At 35.5% G+C, this 15,403-nt stretch overlaps 1 protein-coding gene across 1 annotated transcript in view; it reads left to right on the top strand.

Moving 5' to 3' along the window:
• Dp1 (satellite-binding protein 1 Dp1) overlaps nt 1–15,403 on the top strand; it is a 94,739-nt gene that overhangs the window by 56,233 nt on the left and 23,103 nt on the right. Inside the window, exons 14-17 of the mRNA XM_069827444.1 lie at nt 1,123–1,416; nt 8,780–8,998; nt 11,691–11,826; nt 13,700–13,860. Of these exons, the coding sequence (XP_069683545.1) occupies nt 1,123–1,416; nt 8,780–8,998; nt 11,691–11,826; nt 13,700–13,860 (810 nt within the window). The remainder of the gene's footprint in view (nt 1–1,122; nt 1,417–8,779; nt 8,999–11,690; nt 11,827–13,699; nt 13,861–15,403) is intronic.

The following is a 15,403-nucleotide window of genomic DNA, read 5'->3' as shown; positions in this document are numbered from 1 at the left end:
TTTGGTGTTACTTCCATCTAGCGTCAAAAGCTTCTATTAACACGAAAAAAATAATAAAGCGAAAAGTATTTAGGATAAAAAAAAATGACGAAAACCTGTTATATTTTCACTGATGCATTTAAAAGGCAACAAAAAAAAAGTTCAGCAACTCCACGAAGATTTGAACTTGCAACCTCACGAACTCTTAGCTATCGCTCTACAAACTACGCTAAGAGTTTTACTGCAGTTAGAACAGCATTGTAACGAGCAATGGTCATACTCCACTTGAGAACCTGTTATACAGTATGTAGTGTTTGTGTTACAATATTCACTATTTAAACGTTCTGAACGATCTGTCTGTTTTTAACCTCGTATATGAATTATTTTCTCAGAAGATTTTAGTGGTTAATAGTTGTGTTCCCCATTATAACTACTAGAAGAATAGACACAATCTTTTGAACAAAGCCTGGCTGTCCCGAGTGCTCACGGAAATACCCGATTCGAACTAAGTCTCTCAGATGCCGGCCACTTTAATTTTGACCAAGCGTATATCTATTATCAGGCAATACATCTCACTTGGCGATATGTGTCAGAGGAAGAACAATTGTTTGTATGCATCTGAAGTCTGATTAGTATAATAATGTAACTAGTCAGCAGTGTATGCATTGGAGGGGGAAGGAAACTGGCAACCCTACCCCATTATCTCTATAATCCAGAAAATGAAAATCCATCTTACTTGAGCGCATATTAAATGATTTCATTTATGTATGTGTTTTGAATAATAGTTCAAGAAAATAAACTGTAAACAACAATCTGGCGTTAGAGACAGTAATACATGCAGACAAAACAACCTACAAACACTTTTACAGAAATTTGTAAATCATTATATACTTAAAATTTGTACTAGAAGATATATTTTGAAAATATACCCATTAAAAAAATAACTCTAACTACTCAGGTGACAGAAATGAAACTTCAAGTTAGATTCTTCACCTGTCTCCTCTCTTAAATGCTGTTATGTAAAATAATCTTTATTTTAAAAAATTGTCACCAGTTGACACCACTTTAACATCAATATGTATGATTTTATTGCACTACAAAATAGAGGAACTTTTTATTGACTTGTATTTCCTCTTTGTGAAGGTGACAGTTCGTGGACCAAAGGATGATGTGATGAAGGCATGCCAGCAGCTCCAGGAACTGACGACAGAAAGACAGCTATCCAGTTACTCTGCAGAAGTGAGGGCCAAACCCCAGCACCACAAGTTCCTCATCGGCAAGAATGGAGTCAACATCAAAAAGATCCGTGACTCCACTGGTGCACGCATCGTCTTCCCTACCGACAAGGACGAAGACAAGGAGGCCATCACCATCATTGGGAAGCAGGAGGCCGTGGAACGGGCCAAGGCTGAGCTGGAGGCCACTATCAAGGAAATTGTGAGTACCTAGTCTGACGTAGCAGAACCTTGAGCCATCATTTTTAAGGGAAAGAAAAATGGTAACAATGAATGCAAGAAAATGAGCGATGAGGGAAAGTATTCTCGAACCACAGACCTTCAGAGACAGTCCACTGTACTCGAACTCAGGTCCCTCCAACTGCGGTCCACTGCACTCGAACTCAGGCCTTCGGATGCTGATACAGTTGCGGACGCACACTCGAGTCGAACTCCGGTACACAAGACTGGCTTGCTTGCTCTGGCTTACTCACTGACTGAATAACTGAAAACTGAAATCATAGTTGCGAGAAATTTCTACAGGTGTGCAGAGAATTATCTGGATATCTCCACTTCGACACACTTCTCGAAGAGTCGGGAGGGTCCAACCCCCCTTTTCCGTACGCAGCAGTTGCGCGCGCGCACTCTCCCTCGTCGGGTAGGCCCTTTCCCCTCTCGCCGCGCGCCGTCCCTCAGTGCTCCGTGAAGCCCGCGCGATCTGCTTTCTTGTGGGATGCTGGTCGTGAGTTTGAATCTCACGTCGCTGTCACAGTATTTTAAATTTCAAAACGAACTGAAAGATTGCATTTTTAACGAATTTGAAGAAACATTAACAATTAAATGTAATTTAAGTTTCAGTAGGACTTGCTAATCTGTACTAACTGGGGTTCAGACCAGGAGCCTATTCCACAATAGTTTGGTGTTGTATATTTAGGGTGACCAGATTCACTGACAAATTTATCAAAAGAGAATTACATAAAAATAATAAAAACAATATTACTAGTACAAAACCTGAAATATGTCATCAAAATTTTACTTCCAAAGAATTAAATATAGCTATACAAAATTTAAAAACCAAGAAATCTCCTGGCCCCAACAACATTCATTCCGAATTTTTTAAACATCTGGGGGGAAAAAGCCAAGTCTGTACTTTTATCCATTTTCAATTTATCATGGAACACCTCAATTCCTGCAGCTTGGAAAAAAGCAATCATTGTACCAATTCACAAAAAAGGGAAACCTGCTCATGATGTTAATAGTTATCGACCAATAGCACTGTTAAGCATGATAGCAAAAACCATGGAGTCCATGATCTCCAACAGATTAACTTGGTATTTAGAATCCCAAAATCTTTTATCACTAAGACAAGCCGGCTTTTGACAACTACACTCTACCAATGAACAAGTCATATGCCTCGGCCAAGAAATAAAAGACAGTTTTAACAAGAAAGAAGATACCTTGGCAATATTTATTGACTTTCAGTTAGCATATGACTCTGTTTGGAGAAATAAATTATTACTAAAACTCCAGAAATTAGGTATCTCCAGCAATATGTTTAGATGGATATTAGAATTCCTTAGTCAAAGATTTATTGCCACTAAATTCAATAACTTTCTAGTTACAGACAAACATATCGGGGTCTACCTCAGGGCGCTGTCCTCAGCACAACTTTATTCAATATTTATATAAATGACTTACCCTCCCTATTAGAGGAATCAAACATGAAAACAGCACTATTTGCAGACGATATAGTTTTGTGGACTTCCGGATCTTACAGACATAGAGACAAAATTCAAAATTCTGCTCTTAAAGCTCTAAATCAACTACATGAATGAAATACATCAAATTTGATGACACTCAATTTAAGCAAAAGTAACTACCAAATATTTTCACTCGGTAAAAAAGAAAGAGAATTCAATATCCAATACAATGGCCAACACCTTCCTAGGACTTATGAATCCAAATATCTTGGAGTTATTTTCGATAGTAAGTTAACATGGAGCAACCATTTGAAATACATTTCTGAAAAAGCTCGTAAAAGATTCTCCCTTCTAAAAAGACTAGCAGGAAAGAAATGGGGATGCTCTAAGAATACTTTCAACACTACATACAAAATGTTTATACAGCCAGTGCTGACATACTGCGGAGAAATTTTAATTACTTCACCTTTCATAAACGAAAATAGAATATGTTCAAAACCAAGCTCTCAGACTCATTACTGGTGGAATCAAAACAACTCCAATAGATTCTATGAGATTCCTCACTAATATTAACAGCATCAAAATGACAATAGAAGAAAAAGCACTGATTCAATATGAAAAACTTATCAGATTACCAGGAAACAATTGGCATTCATACAGTCCTCTCTGTAGATTGAAAACTCAAAAAAGTTTCATATCCATTGTTCAAGAATTAAAACAGAAAATCAATATCCCGAATTTAAAAGAAAACCTACAAATTAAACCAAACCCTTTAACTCTATTAAATATAGAATATAATCTAAATTTAACAGAAGAAATACTAAAATCAGAAGTAAACACTGAAATACTAAAACAATTGTCTTTAGAGACAATTAATATTAGGTACCCTCCACAAAACTGGCTTCATTTATACACTGATGGATCCTTGATCTCCAGAGAACAAGGTGCCGGTGCAGGTGTTACGTGCTGTCTCTTCTCACTTTATAGATCTCTTGGGTATGGAACAACAAGTTTTGATGGAGAAATCATTGCAATAAGTGAAAGTCTCAGGAATCTTCTATGCCACATCAATAAATTTAAAAATGCAGTTATATTGTCAGACTCCAAAGCAGCTATTCTGTCAATAGTCTCTAAACACACACCTTCATCTCAAACAGCAGAAATAACTAAAATGCTCTCTCAATTAATATCACTCAATAAAAGAATTGTATTCCAATGGATACCATCCCATTGTGGAATCCTGGGAAACGAGAATGCGGATGCTTTAGCAAAGAAGGGCAGCACTGCTACTTACAGACCTGTTACTAAATCCACGTATTACTTTGTGAAGAGATTTATTAAATCTATATACTTAGACTTCAACAAACAAAATTTGATAACACAATCTCAAGGGAAAAAATGGAACTCTCTGCATCAAAATCCACAGTTAATTCCCGATTTACCACGAATATCGTCTGTAGCTGCATTTAGATTGGCAGCAGGCCATGATTGTTTGGCCAAACGCCTGCATAGAATTGGATTATATCAGTCCCCTAACTGCCCATTGTGCAACTGAAACCAAGAAATGGATTTGGAACACCTCAAAATCTGTGCTTCATTGGCTGGTCATGATAATATCTTTGAAAAATATTGGAGTGCAAGAGGTCAAATGACTTTATTGTCAAACGCCCGGCATTAGAAAACAACAACATTGATTAAAAAGAGGACACAAAGTTTCAGAAAGGTGGACATTGTTTGGAAAAAAAAAAAAAAAAAAGAGGACAGAAAATATGTATTTAGATTTACTCTCTTTGGTCTATATTATACTTTAAATTACGTCAATATCTATTTTATTACGAAATAATGATAAAAACAATAATTATTTCACAGTTAGCTACACTACATATGAAAGCCAAGAAAACTATAATTATTAGAGAGGACAGAAAATATCTATTTAGATTTAGACTTAGGTCTATATTATGCTTAAAATTATGTCAATATCTATTTTATTACAGCATACTTATGATAAAACTTGATAATATAAAATGATTTTACAGTTAACTACATATGAAAATCAAAGGAACTATAATTATTATTATCCAAATACATAAAAAGACAGCACAAAATGTGAATTTAATATCACTTTGTAATGCAAGGAGGAGCAAAGAGAGTTATGATCGTTAGCAAAGAATATATTCCGTAGATGCTGGTGCCACCTACAAAGAAATTACTTGAAAAAAATGTCAAATGTGATAATTTCAAAATATCAGGCATACAACTTACGAAAGGGAGGATATTTCTTGATTTTTTTAAAATGTGCCTGGACTCCAGACAAAGACCTAAAAAGGAGGATATGTCCGGACTAAAGAGGACGTCTGTTCACCCTTTGTACATTATGAGTAAATTCTCTACACTTTTTCCAGATGTATTTCAGTATTCATCACTTGTATATCAGCTAAATCAAATGTATTATCGTATTTCAGAAAGCGTTAATTGTATTTCAGGAATCATCATTTGTATTTCAGATAATTGCATAATGAAATAATATTTTAATACAGGCACTCATTTCTTAACACATAGATGTTTAAAATTTATCTAGATGGCACTTCCAAATACCTTTTTAAGAATAACATCCCATTCGAGAAAAAAAAATTTAGATATTATAAAATGACTGTATTGAAATACCAGTTACTTTGTGATTCAATGAAGCGCCACAGTGAAATTTCAGGATTTCTCTCATCATTAGTAATTTAGATACTTAACAATGAAATTGCTAGGCAATCATACTGAGTAAAGTGGCTGAATTTCATGAAGCGGACTTTCGAGATTCTGGAATAGTGCATCATCACTGAGAAGATATCCTATGATTTTGATATATCTGATAAAGATTCTTTTAAAGAATTAATTTGCTTTGTCAGTAATAATCTTCTGTAATGAACTCAGAGATGATAGAATTTGAAGAGCTCTGGTTATTTAATAGAAAAGGAAATGACAAGTTCACCTATGCATTTTGTACAAGGTGGAAGTGAAATTATCCTGCAAGTTTTCAGAGTGAATACCTTATGTTATATGTAACAAAAAAGTGTATTACCTACCATATTGGTGAAAAGTCTATTGTTTTCTAAAAAAAAAAAAAAAAAAATTCCCAAATGTTGTTGTTTTCTAATGCCAGGCGTTTGACAATAAAGTCAATTGACCTCTGTTAAATGGCAAGTTGTAGCCGATTTAAGTGAACACCATATTTTAACGTTTTGGTGGCTACTTCATTCACACACAACCCCCAGAATGTCTGGAGGACCACACCTGCTGTTGGTCGACGGGTCCATTGGACCTAGCTGGGAGATCTTGTTGATCACCAGCTTTCCCTCCTTAAGCCACTGGAGGACGATTTTAGTGCCATAGCAGGTCAGCACTAGGAACAGAAAAGTAGAAAGAGGAGGAAGGAAAGTGAAATGAACCCCTAGGCCTCAAATGCACTAATGCCGTCGGGGTCCAAGAAAGTGAGTTCAGTCAGAGGACTGGATAGGAAAGGGTAAAGAGGGAATAAGGTATTGAATAGAGGAAAATTATACCAAATTCAGTCATTAACTCATCAAGCTGACCAGTGCTAATTGATGAGTAGCCCCTCCCTTTAGTTCAGCTTGTAAAATTACGCTTACTAACAGCTGCACCACGGGAAGGCAGGGATGGGATATTGGGTATTTGTCCAGGTTGGCTCCTTAAAGCCTTCAATGGGAAGGATTAATGGCTCTCCCCCCTGTATCCGACAGATACCCTTTTGCAGCCTTTTCCAAAATGTTTAACACCCTCTTATTGAGAGTAGAATCGTCATTTTTGTCCATATCAATAGAAGATCTAGTAATGAATCATTTCTCTGACATGTTTCTGTAGCCTGGTTTCTTGTAAATTTAATTTAAAAACCTCTAATTTCAAACCACTGAACAATCTGACCAGATTATAACATTGTAGCCAGAGAGGGAGGTTGGAGGTAGTTCATCTAGGGAGACAGACCTGAGTTCGTTGACCTCTTACATCTGTATTACAAGAAGAAAGAGCTGTGATGTTGCCAGGCTGCTGAAACTTCCAACTCAGTTTTCTAATTAACCTTGCATTTAATCATAAAACGGTAATACAGATTTTCTATTCATTTAAGTGTACCCTATTGTCCCCTTCAGTCTACCAGTGGTGTAGCGTCAACATAAGCTAAAAAGCTCAGCTTCCCCAGTTAATAATAATTTCATAATAAACCTGCAGTTTATGAACAAAATTATTTATTAATTTTAATAGAATTAATATTTACGCATTAAATGTTGTGATGCGGCAGCTCAGGATGATTTGTGATGCAGCAGTAAACATGAAGCCTGCACACACCAGCTTCCAATCCCCTCCACTGCACTACAAGCAGATCGTTTCTTTTACGCATTCTTCTATGTAATTCACCCCGCAGATTTTCCATTCCTTTCTAACTGAACTACCCTGGTCGCAAGAAGCTAGCTTTGGCATTGGAAAGAATTTAGCTTCTGAGTTATCCCTTTCGTTCGTGATTTGTATTCAGTTGAAGTGTTAGTGTGCACTGTACTGATATAATAAATAATGAGTGAAATAACAGTTCCTGACACTAATTATGTAGTCAAAAACAACCTTCTGAAAAAGATTTTTAACGTAATTTTACTGTATCTATTGACCTACTAACACTGTATCTATTGACTGTTAATATTGTGATTTCTCTAAATATGACAGAAGTGAGCTAATGTTAAATTAGACGTATAAGTGTCTATTTGTTAGAGATATGTGTAAACCATGAAATTATATTTTACTACGTACCATTTGAGGTGATGCCTTATTGGTGTTACTTATGAGATTCCAACCAATCTTCAGACTGCTGACTTGACATGGACAACTATTTATTTTAAAACCATATTTTTGCAGTACGTTTTCTCATACGTGAAAGACAACTTGAGTTAGCTTTCCCTGCTCAAAATTTCATGTTACGCCACTGTAATCTACATGGTTATTTCACTTCTACACTGTGTAATTGACTAACAAATATAATTACAATTTATTACATTTATGGCCGGTTTTTCCAAGTATTGTTAGAAAATTTAACGACTGTTAAACTCTAAACAGTTTGTTAATTAATAAAATTCTATGTTTTCAACACCAGTTTGGTTTAACAGTTTGTTAATTTTAAATGTAGGATTTCGGGCAGTTAACTCGTTTAACAGTTAGTTAAATATGGCCGATGTCTCCACAGCTGTTCGAACAGAAGTTGCGAAATTAATATTTTGTGTCTTTCTGTAGGGAATGTCTAGCATATGACTGGTAATATAACATTTAAAAATACTTTGGACTGTTTAAATACATCAGTGTTATTTTATTTCTTTCGTATTTCGTATCCATAATAGCAATGAGGAAATATAACCTTACTTTGTAATTATTATTCAGCACATCACCTACAACTTTCATGTGTCAGCTGTTTTTTTATGGAGCGTGGCCTACTATAACAGGTTGTCATTTTATGCAAGTTTCATGACTCACTCTATAATATAGAACTTAAAGATTAATTTTAGCCAATCAAAAATTGTCTTACATGTGTAGAATCATTACCAACTGCTGTTGAGTAGTTAAAATAGTGCTAACAGACGTTATAGTTAAGTGTTGGTTATCTTCAACAAAATTATGTTGTACAAATGGAAAATACATTAACAAAGCATTAAAAATAAACAGACTGTTAATTTAACATTCGTTAAGCAAAATTAAACATTACTTGGACAAACTGGCCATTAAATCTTCAGATTCAGAAATAGATTTCGACTTAAATTGTAAGTTATTGCTCTTTGTAGTTCATGAAGTTATTTCTCTGCTAACAGAAGAAACGCCATTCTGATTGTTTTGTTTCGTCTGCAGGACAACATAGTGGAGAGTGACATGAGTGTTGAGCCCAGACATCATCGACACTTTGTGGCCCGACGAGGCGAGGTCCTGCATCGCATCTCAGATGAGTGTGGAGGAGTGATGATTTCTTTCCCCCGTCCAGGAGTGCAGAGCGACCGCGTGGTGCTCAAGGGTGCAAAAGATTGCATCGAGATGGCCAAACAGAGGATACAGGAGATTGTCACTGACCTTGTAAGTCTGTACCTTCTGTGCCTTCCTTGTAGCTAAAGAAAGCATAAGTTGTAAGGTTAGTTTACTGTTGAATATGAATTTGCAGTTTTAATATATATGACTAATGTACATTGCTGCTACTTTTTTTATGAAATCGCCAGGCAGTGAATACAAAATATATAGTTTCATTAATTTAATTCAATTCAATTTATTAATCCATTAAATATACAGTGATAGGCTTCGTCACAATACAGAAGGGGGAAAGAAAAAAAAAACATACATTTGAAAATGTTGTTGCTTTCTAATGCCAGACGTTTGGCAATAAAGTCATTTGACCTCTTGCACTCCAATATTTTTGGAGTGAAAATGGCAAGTTGTAGCCGATTTAAGTGAACACCATATTTTAACGTTTTGGTGGCTACTTCATTCACACACAACCCCCAGAATGTCTGGAGGACCACACCTGCTGTTGGTCGACGGGTCCATTGGACCTAGCTGGGAGATCTTGTTGATCACCAGCTTTCCCTCCTTAAGCCACTGGAGGACGATTTTAGTGCCATAGCAGGTCAGCACTAGGAACAGAAAAGTAGAAAGAGGAGGAAGGAAAGTGAAATGAACCCCTAGGCCTCTAATGCTCTAATGCCGTCGGGGTCCAAGAAAGTAAGAGTTCAGTCAGAGGACTGGATAGGAAAGGGTAAAGAGGGAATTAGGTATTGGATAGAGGAAAATTATACCAAATTCAGTCATTAACTCATCAAGCTGACCAGTGCTAATTGATGAGTAGCCCTTCCCTTTAGTTCAGCTTGTAAAATTATGCTTACTAACAGCTGCACCACGGGAAGGCAGGGATGGGACATTGGTTTTTGTCCAGGTTGGCTCCTTAAATTATGCTTACTAACAGCTGCACCACGGGAAGGTAGGGATGGGACATTGGTTTTTGTCCAGGTTGGCTCCTTAAAGCCTTCAATGGGAAGGATTAATGGCTCCCCCCCCCCCCTCCCCTGTATCCGACAGATACCTTTTGCAGCCATACATTTGAAAATACACATATAATTGAAAACAGTAAAGTTTAATTAGAATGAAAACACAAAACATTTTGAAACTCTAAAAATTAATGAAAATACTTCGCTCTTAATGAATTATTTGTAACTAAATGTAAATATCTTTATTTATTAAAAAACAATTTCGTATCAATTCATGTTAAGTAACTCATCAACAGAGTAGAAAGGATTAATTAAAAGCCAATTATAAAATCTAGCTTTGAAACTATTGGTTGGTAACTTATAATATTGACTGGGAAGCTTATTATACAATTTCATCCCCATGACAGAAAAATTTGTACTAGTTTTATGTAATCTACAGTATGGGATATTAATTTGTTCACTATTTCTAATTTCATGATCATGTATATTGGCTATTAATGAGTAATTGTCTATATTTTGTCGAGTGTAAAGGACTAGGTCGTATATATATATATATATATATATATATATATATATATATATATATATATATATATATATATAGAGCGTTCGCCTACGGGTGAGGCGCTTTGTGCGCTCAGTTGTTGAGGCACGCTTGACAATCAAGGACATCAAGGTCGACAAGTTATCAGTTGTGAGCCAGATGTTGCAGTATTTAACACGTACAGTGCAGTTTCTTGACACAGTTGCTTAAATATTCATCGTTGTGTAAAATTTGTTAACAATGCAAAATGCAAAATTCACACTTGAACAAAAAGTTTTTATGTATGATGCATATGTGAAAACAGAGTCATGTAGAGAGGTGCATAGGCAATTTGAAGTGAAATATCCGGGTGCTCCAATTCAGGGTAGAGAAACTGTTAGACGTCTTGTTAACAAATTGAGGACAACAGGGTCAATAAATGCTAAAATTCCTAAGCAAAAACAAAGAGTACTGATGGAAGAAAAAAATTATGAAATCAGTGCATCATTTACACACTCTCCTAGTAAATCTCTAAGACGTGTTTCACAGGAAATTAGTGTTTCAAAAACATCAGTCTTTACTGCTGCTAAACTTTTAAAATTAAAACCCTACAGAGTATATTATAGAAAGCGGACGCTTATGGATAGACTATTCCCGCAAGCGACACTGCAGGGAGGCCGCTTTCCTGGCCCCACCCGTAGGCGAACGCGCTCTGTATATATATATATATATATATATATAAATTTATGACAGTTAATATCTGTGATTGTTTGAAAAGAGGTCGACAATGTTTAAGATAGTTTGATTGACACAGAATTCTAATAGCTTTCTTTTGCAAAATCAAGACACTCTCAATTTTGCTACCATTTTCCAGAAAAATAAGGCATACCTAATTATCGACTGAAAGAACGAAAAGTAGGCACATCTTAAATAATTTTGAGAAACGCAAGTCACTAATTTCTTTAATAAATATATAACTCTTGATAATTTTGTGCATATATATTCGATATGTTTTTCCCCATGTTAAACTGGAGTCTATATAAAGTCCTAGAAATTTGGTATAGTTTTGTATGTTGTCCTTTTTTATTACATGATTTAGGCTAAAAGTTATGTTGATAGTAAGTAAGGTTAATAAAAAGAAACGTGTAATAACATGTTTGCGAATGAAAAGATACAATATTGAAATGTAATGTTAGTGGCAGTATGGAAGTGAAACACAGACAATGACAGAAAGGCAGTGCCTTGATTTGATGCGGTTCTTTTTCAGGAATCAATGATTACTATAGAGTGCATAATCCCCCAGAAGCATCACCGCACAGTGATGGGTTCCAAAGGGTTCAAGGTCCAGGGCATCACTTCTGAATTCGACGTGCAGATCAAGTTTCCTGACAGAGATGCTCAAGGTACGCAATGCATGGAATGGAACTTGTAGATATTTGTACAAGGCAGTGCCTGAATGTTTGACACCTATGCCTGAACAAGAGCTCAGGTGTGATTTCCTTTCAGTGGCGGTTCTTCGGGGGAGGGAAGGGAGGAACGTCCTCCTCACATTTTTCTTCTTCTGAAAGTAAATACCAAATAAAATATGTGCCTTGAAATTCGAGGAAGATTCGATAATTTTTAAGTTCACAGCTATAAGTAAACCTTGGTTGATCGAGTTTTAAACGATGCGCGCTCATGTGCTGTAGAAAACTGTGAGAATGATGCGAGATTGTTTGTGTGGAGGAAAGCCAATCCTTTCCTCCTTTGCTGCAGTTAACATACATAGACAACAGCACATTAGCTGCCAGAGAAAGAAGCAGAGTTTTAAAGCAAGTAAATGGACGGAGAGGGAGGAGATCCTCCTCTGAATCGGCGCATGGGCGGGAAATAGAAACCGACTAGGCGTGCAGCAAGCTCGCTACCGCTGCCATCTAATGCTCTTGCATTCAACCAAACTAACACATCTTGGAGGAGGCACAATAAAACAGTTTTAACGCAAAGTTATAAGACACCATATAAACTTTTTTTAAATTATAAATGAAAATATATTATTCATTGCACTTTATATGTATGGGGTACTATTCATGAGTTGAAACTTTCGAGGATATTTGAAAGTTAAAGTCGGGTTTGTATAAAACAAAGAGGAAGTAGTTCTACGTTAGTATCGTAGATCATTTTGGCGACTGAAATTCACTTCGATTCATTGTCTACTAGACAGGACAACATCCAAGTTGTCAGTTTTGTACAAATATATTTGAAATTGAAAGTACTCCAAACTACATAATTTTTAACATAAAAAAATTAATCGGCCAAGGGCAGCTTTGAAAAACAATGGTAGTATGACTTTACCAGAACTGACATTCTTCAAAAGCATATTGTGATACTGAACTTGTAAAATGTACATGTGGCAACACAGACCACGTGGGTGGGTGCAGTGTTCTCGCTTTCCTAATTATTATTTTCCATTCCCATTTCCGTAAAACGGTTCTGGTTACGTGTTAGTAGCTGGTCTCTTCCAACACGTGTGATGCTGTAGTGTATGTGAAAATGCTGCGAGGTTGTGAATTCCCTTGTAATTGTTAATTTGTGCAATTATTCAACAATGAATGGAAGTGAAAACATATTTTATTTCGGACAATTATTTAGGAAACTCAGTTTACAAGAACAGATTATTGCTATACAAAAGGGAGGAAGGCCAACCCCAACACTACCTGGTCTTACATGTATGCATGTAGGCTAATTTGTAGCATGTTTCATTCAAAAAGGTGTCATTTTGTGCAGTTAACTTCTTTCCTCCTCTTAAGAAATATGTGGGAGCCGCCACTGTTTCCTTTAATATTACAGTGTGTAGACTGATTCTTTACTTGGACATTCAGAATGCTAGCTAGCATGTAAGATATCAGGTTTTCATGACGATTCATTTGTGAAATCTTTGGGTTTTTCGACAAGTATAAAGATTATCTTTCTGAAAATTTTGAACTGACAGCTGATTACATAATACGAGAGTCTTGTCACCCACAATAGGGAACCTAATCTATTTTTCCTTAATGTATAGTTAATGAACCTGGACAATAGAATAAATGAGATTACCAGAGCTATGTTATACACATAATTTTTGCAGGTTGCAGCTCTGAATTTATTAGACTTGGCCTGTTTGTTTATGTTTATGATTTTGTTTTCTTTCAGAGGAGTACCAATGTTTATGATTTTGTTTTCTTTCAGAGGAGTACCAATGTTTATGATTTTGTTTTCTTTCAGAGGAGTACCAATGTTTATGATTTTGTTTTCTTTCAGAGGAGTACCATAACCACCAGGAAGAAGGTCAGCAGCCAAACGGTGACCTGGAGGAACACGAGCCTGTGCGGATGTGTGATGTGATCCGAATCACTGGAAAGCAAGAGAACTGTGAGGCTGCCAAGAGAGCCCTTCTTGATTTAGTTCCTGTTACTGTTGAGGTGGGTAATACAGGGTGTCCTCCTACTTTCTAACATGCAGTGTGAAGAGAATGTGCTGTAGTGCTGCAAGAAAGTGGCTTTGACCGTTCTGGCTTTCTGTAAACAGTAGTTTTTCATATATTGTTGGACGGATCTTTTCTACAAAGTTAGTGGGTCTTTCTTTGAAATCAAAAATACAAAATGCTGCAGAAATCTTTTTAGAATAAAGCCTTGGGTAAATGCAGTAACACGAATTTGTATAATCTTGTAATAATGCGGGAAAAAAAACACACAATTGAAGTTTTTAAACGAATTCTAGCAACACTTGGTGTTATATTCGCGAAATCTTAACAAAACTGTATTTTAAGTAGGCCTAGCAATGTTATAATTGGACATGAATTTGTATAATCGTATATTAACCCCCCCCCCCCCAAAAAAACACAATTCAAGTTTTTAAACGAATTCTAGCAACACTTGGTGTTATATTCGCGAAATCTTAACAAAACTGTATTTTAAGTAGGCCTAGCAATGTTATAATTGGACATGAATTTGTATAATCGTATATTAACCCCCCCCCCCAAAAAAAAACACAATTCAAGATTTTAAACGAATTCTAGCAACACTTGGTGATATATTCGCGAAATCTTAACAAAACTGTATTTTAAGTAGGCCTAACAATGTTATAATTGGACATGAATTAGTATAATCTTATATAAACGCGAAAAAAAAAAACACAATTGAAGTTTTTAAACGGATTCTAGCAACACTTGGTGTTATATTCGCGAAATCTTAACAAAACTATATTTTAAGTAGGCCTAACAATGTTATAATTGGACATGAATTTGTATAATCGTATATTAACGCGAAAAAAAAAACACAATTGAAGTTTTTAAACGGATTCTAGCAACACTTGGTGTTATATTCGCGAAATCTTAACAAAACTATATTTTAAGTAGGCCTAACAATGTCATGATTGGACATGAATTTGTATAATCTTATATTAACGCGAAAAAAAAAACACAATTGAAGTTTTTAAACGGATTCTAGCAACACTTGGTGTTATATTCGCGAAATCTTAACAAAACTATATTTTAAGTAGGCCTAACAATGTTATAATTGGACATGAATTAGTATAATCTTATATTAACGCGAAAAAAAAACACAATTCAAGTTTTTAAACGAATTCTAGCAACACTTGGTGTTATATTCGCGAAATCTTAACAAAACTATATTTTAAGTAGGCCTAACAATGTTATAATTGGACATGAATTTGTATAATCGTATATTAACGCGAAAAAAAAAAAACACAATTCAAGTTTTTAAACGAATTCTAGCAACACTTCGAGTTCTATTCGTGAAATCTTAATAAAACTATATTGTAAGTAATAATGTCATAATTTTTTTTTCTTTTTCTTTTTTCGATGGCACATTTTATAAATTGTAAAAGCCGAAAATGCAGCATATACGACTAATTATCATGTTTAATAAACCAGGATAATAAAACTTGCATACGGTATATATAATTTTAAAATAACAGTGCCAAATTGGTAATAACAGCAAAATA

The sequence above is a fragment of the Periplaneta americana genome, chromosome 6, assembly GCF_040183065.1.
Source record: "Periplaneta americana isolate PAMFEO1 chromosome 6, P.americana_PAMFEO1_priV1, whole genome shotgun sequence".
Lineage (NCBI taxonomy): Eukaryota > Metazoa > Arthropoda > Insecta > Blattodea > Blattidae > Periplaneta > Periplaneta americana.
The sequence above is the reverse complement of the archived record's forward strand: the minus strand, read 5'-3'. Positions and strand labels throughout refer to the sequence as shown.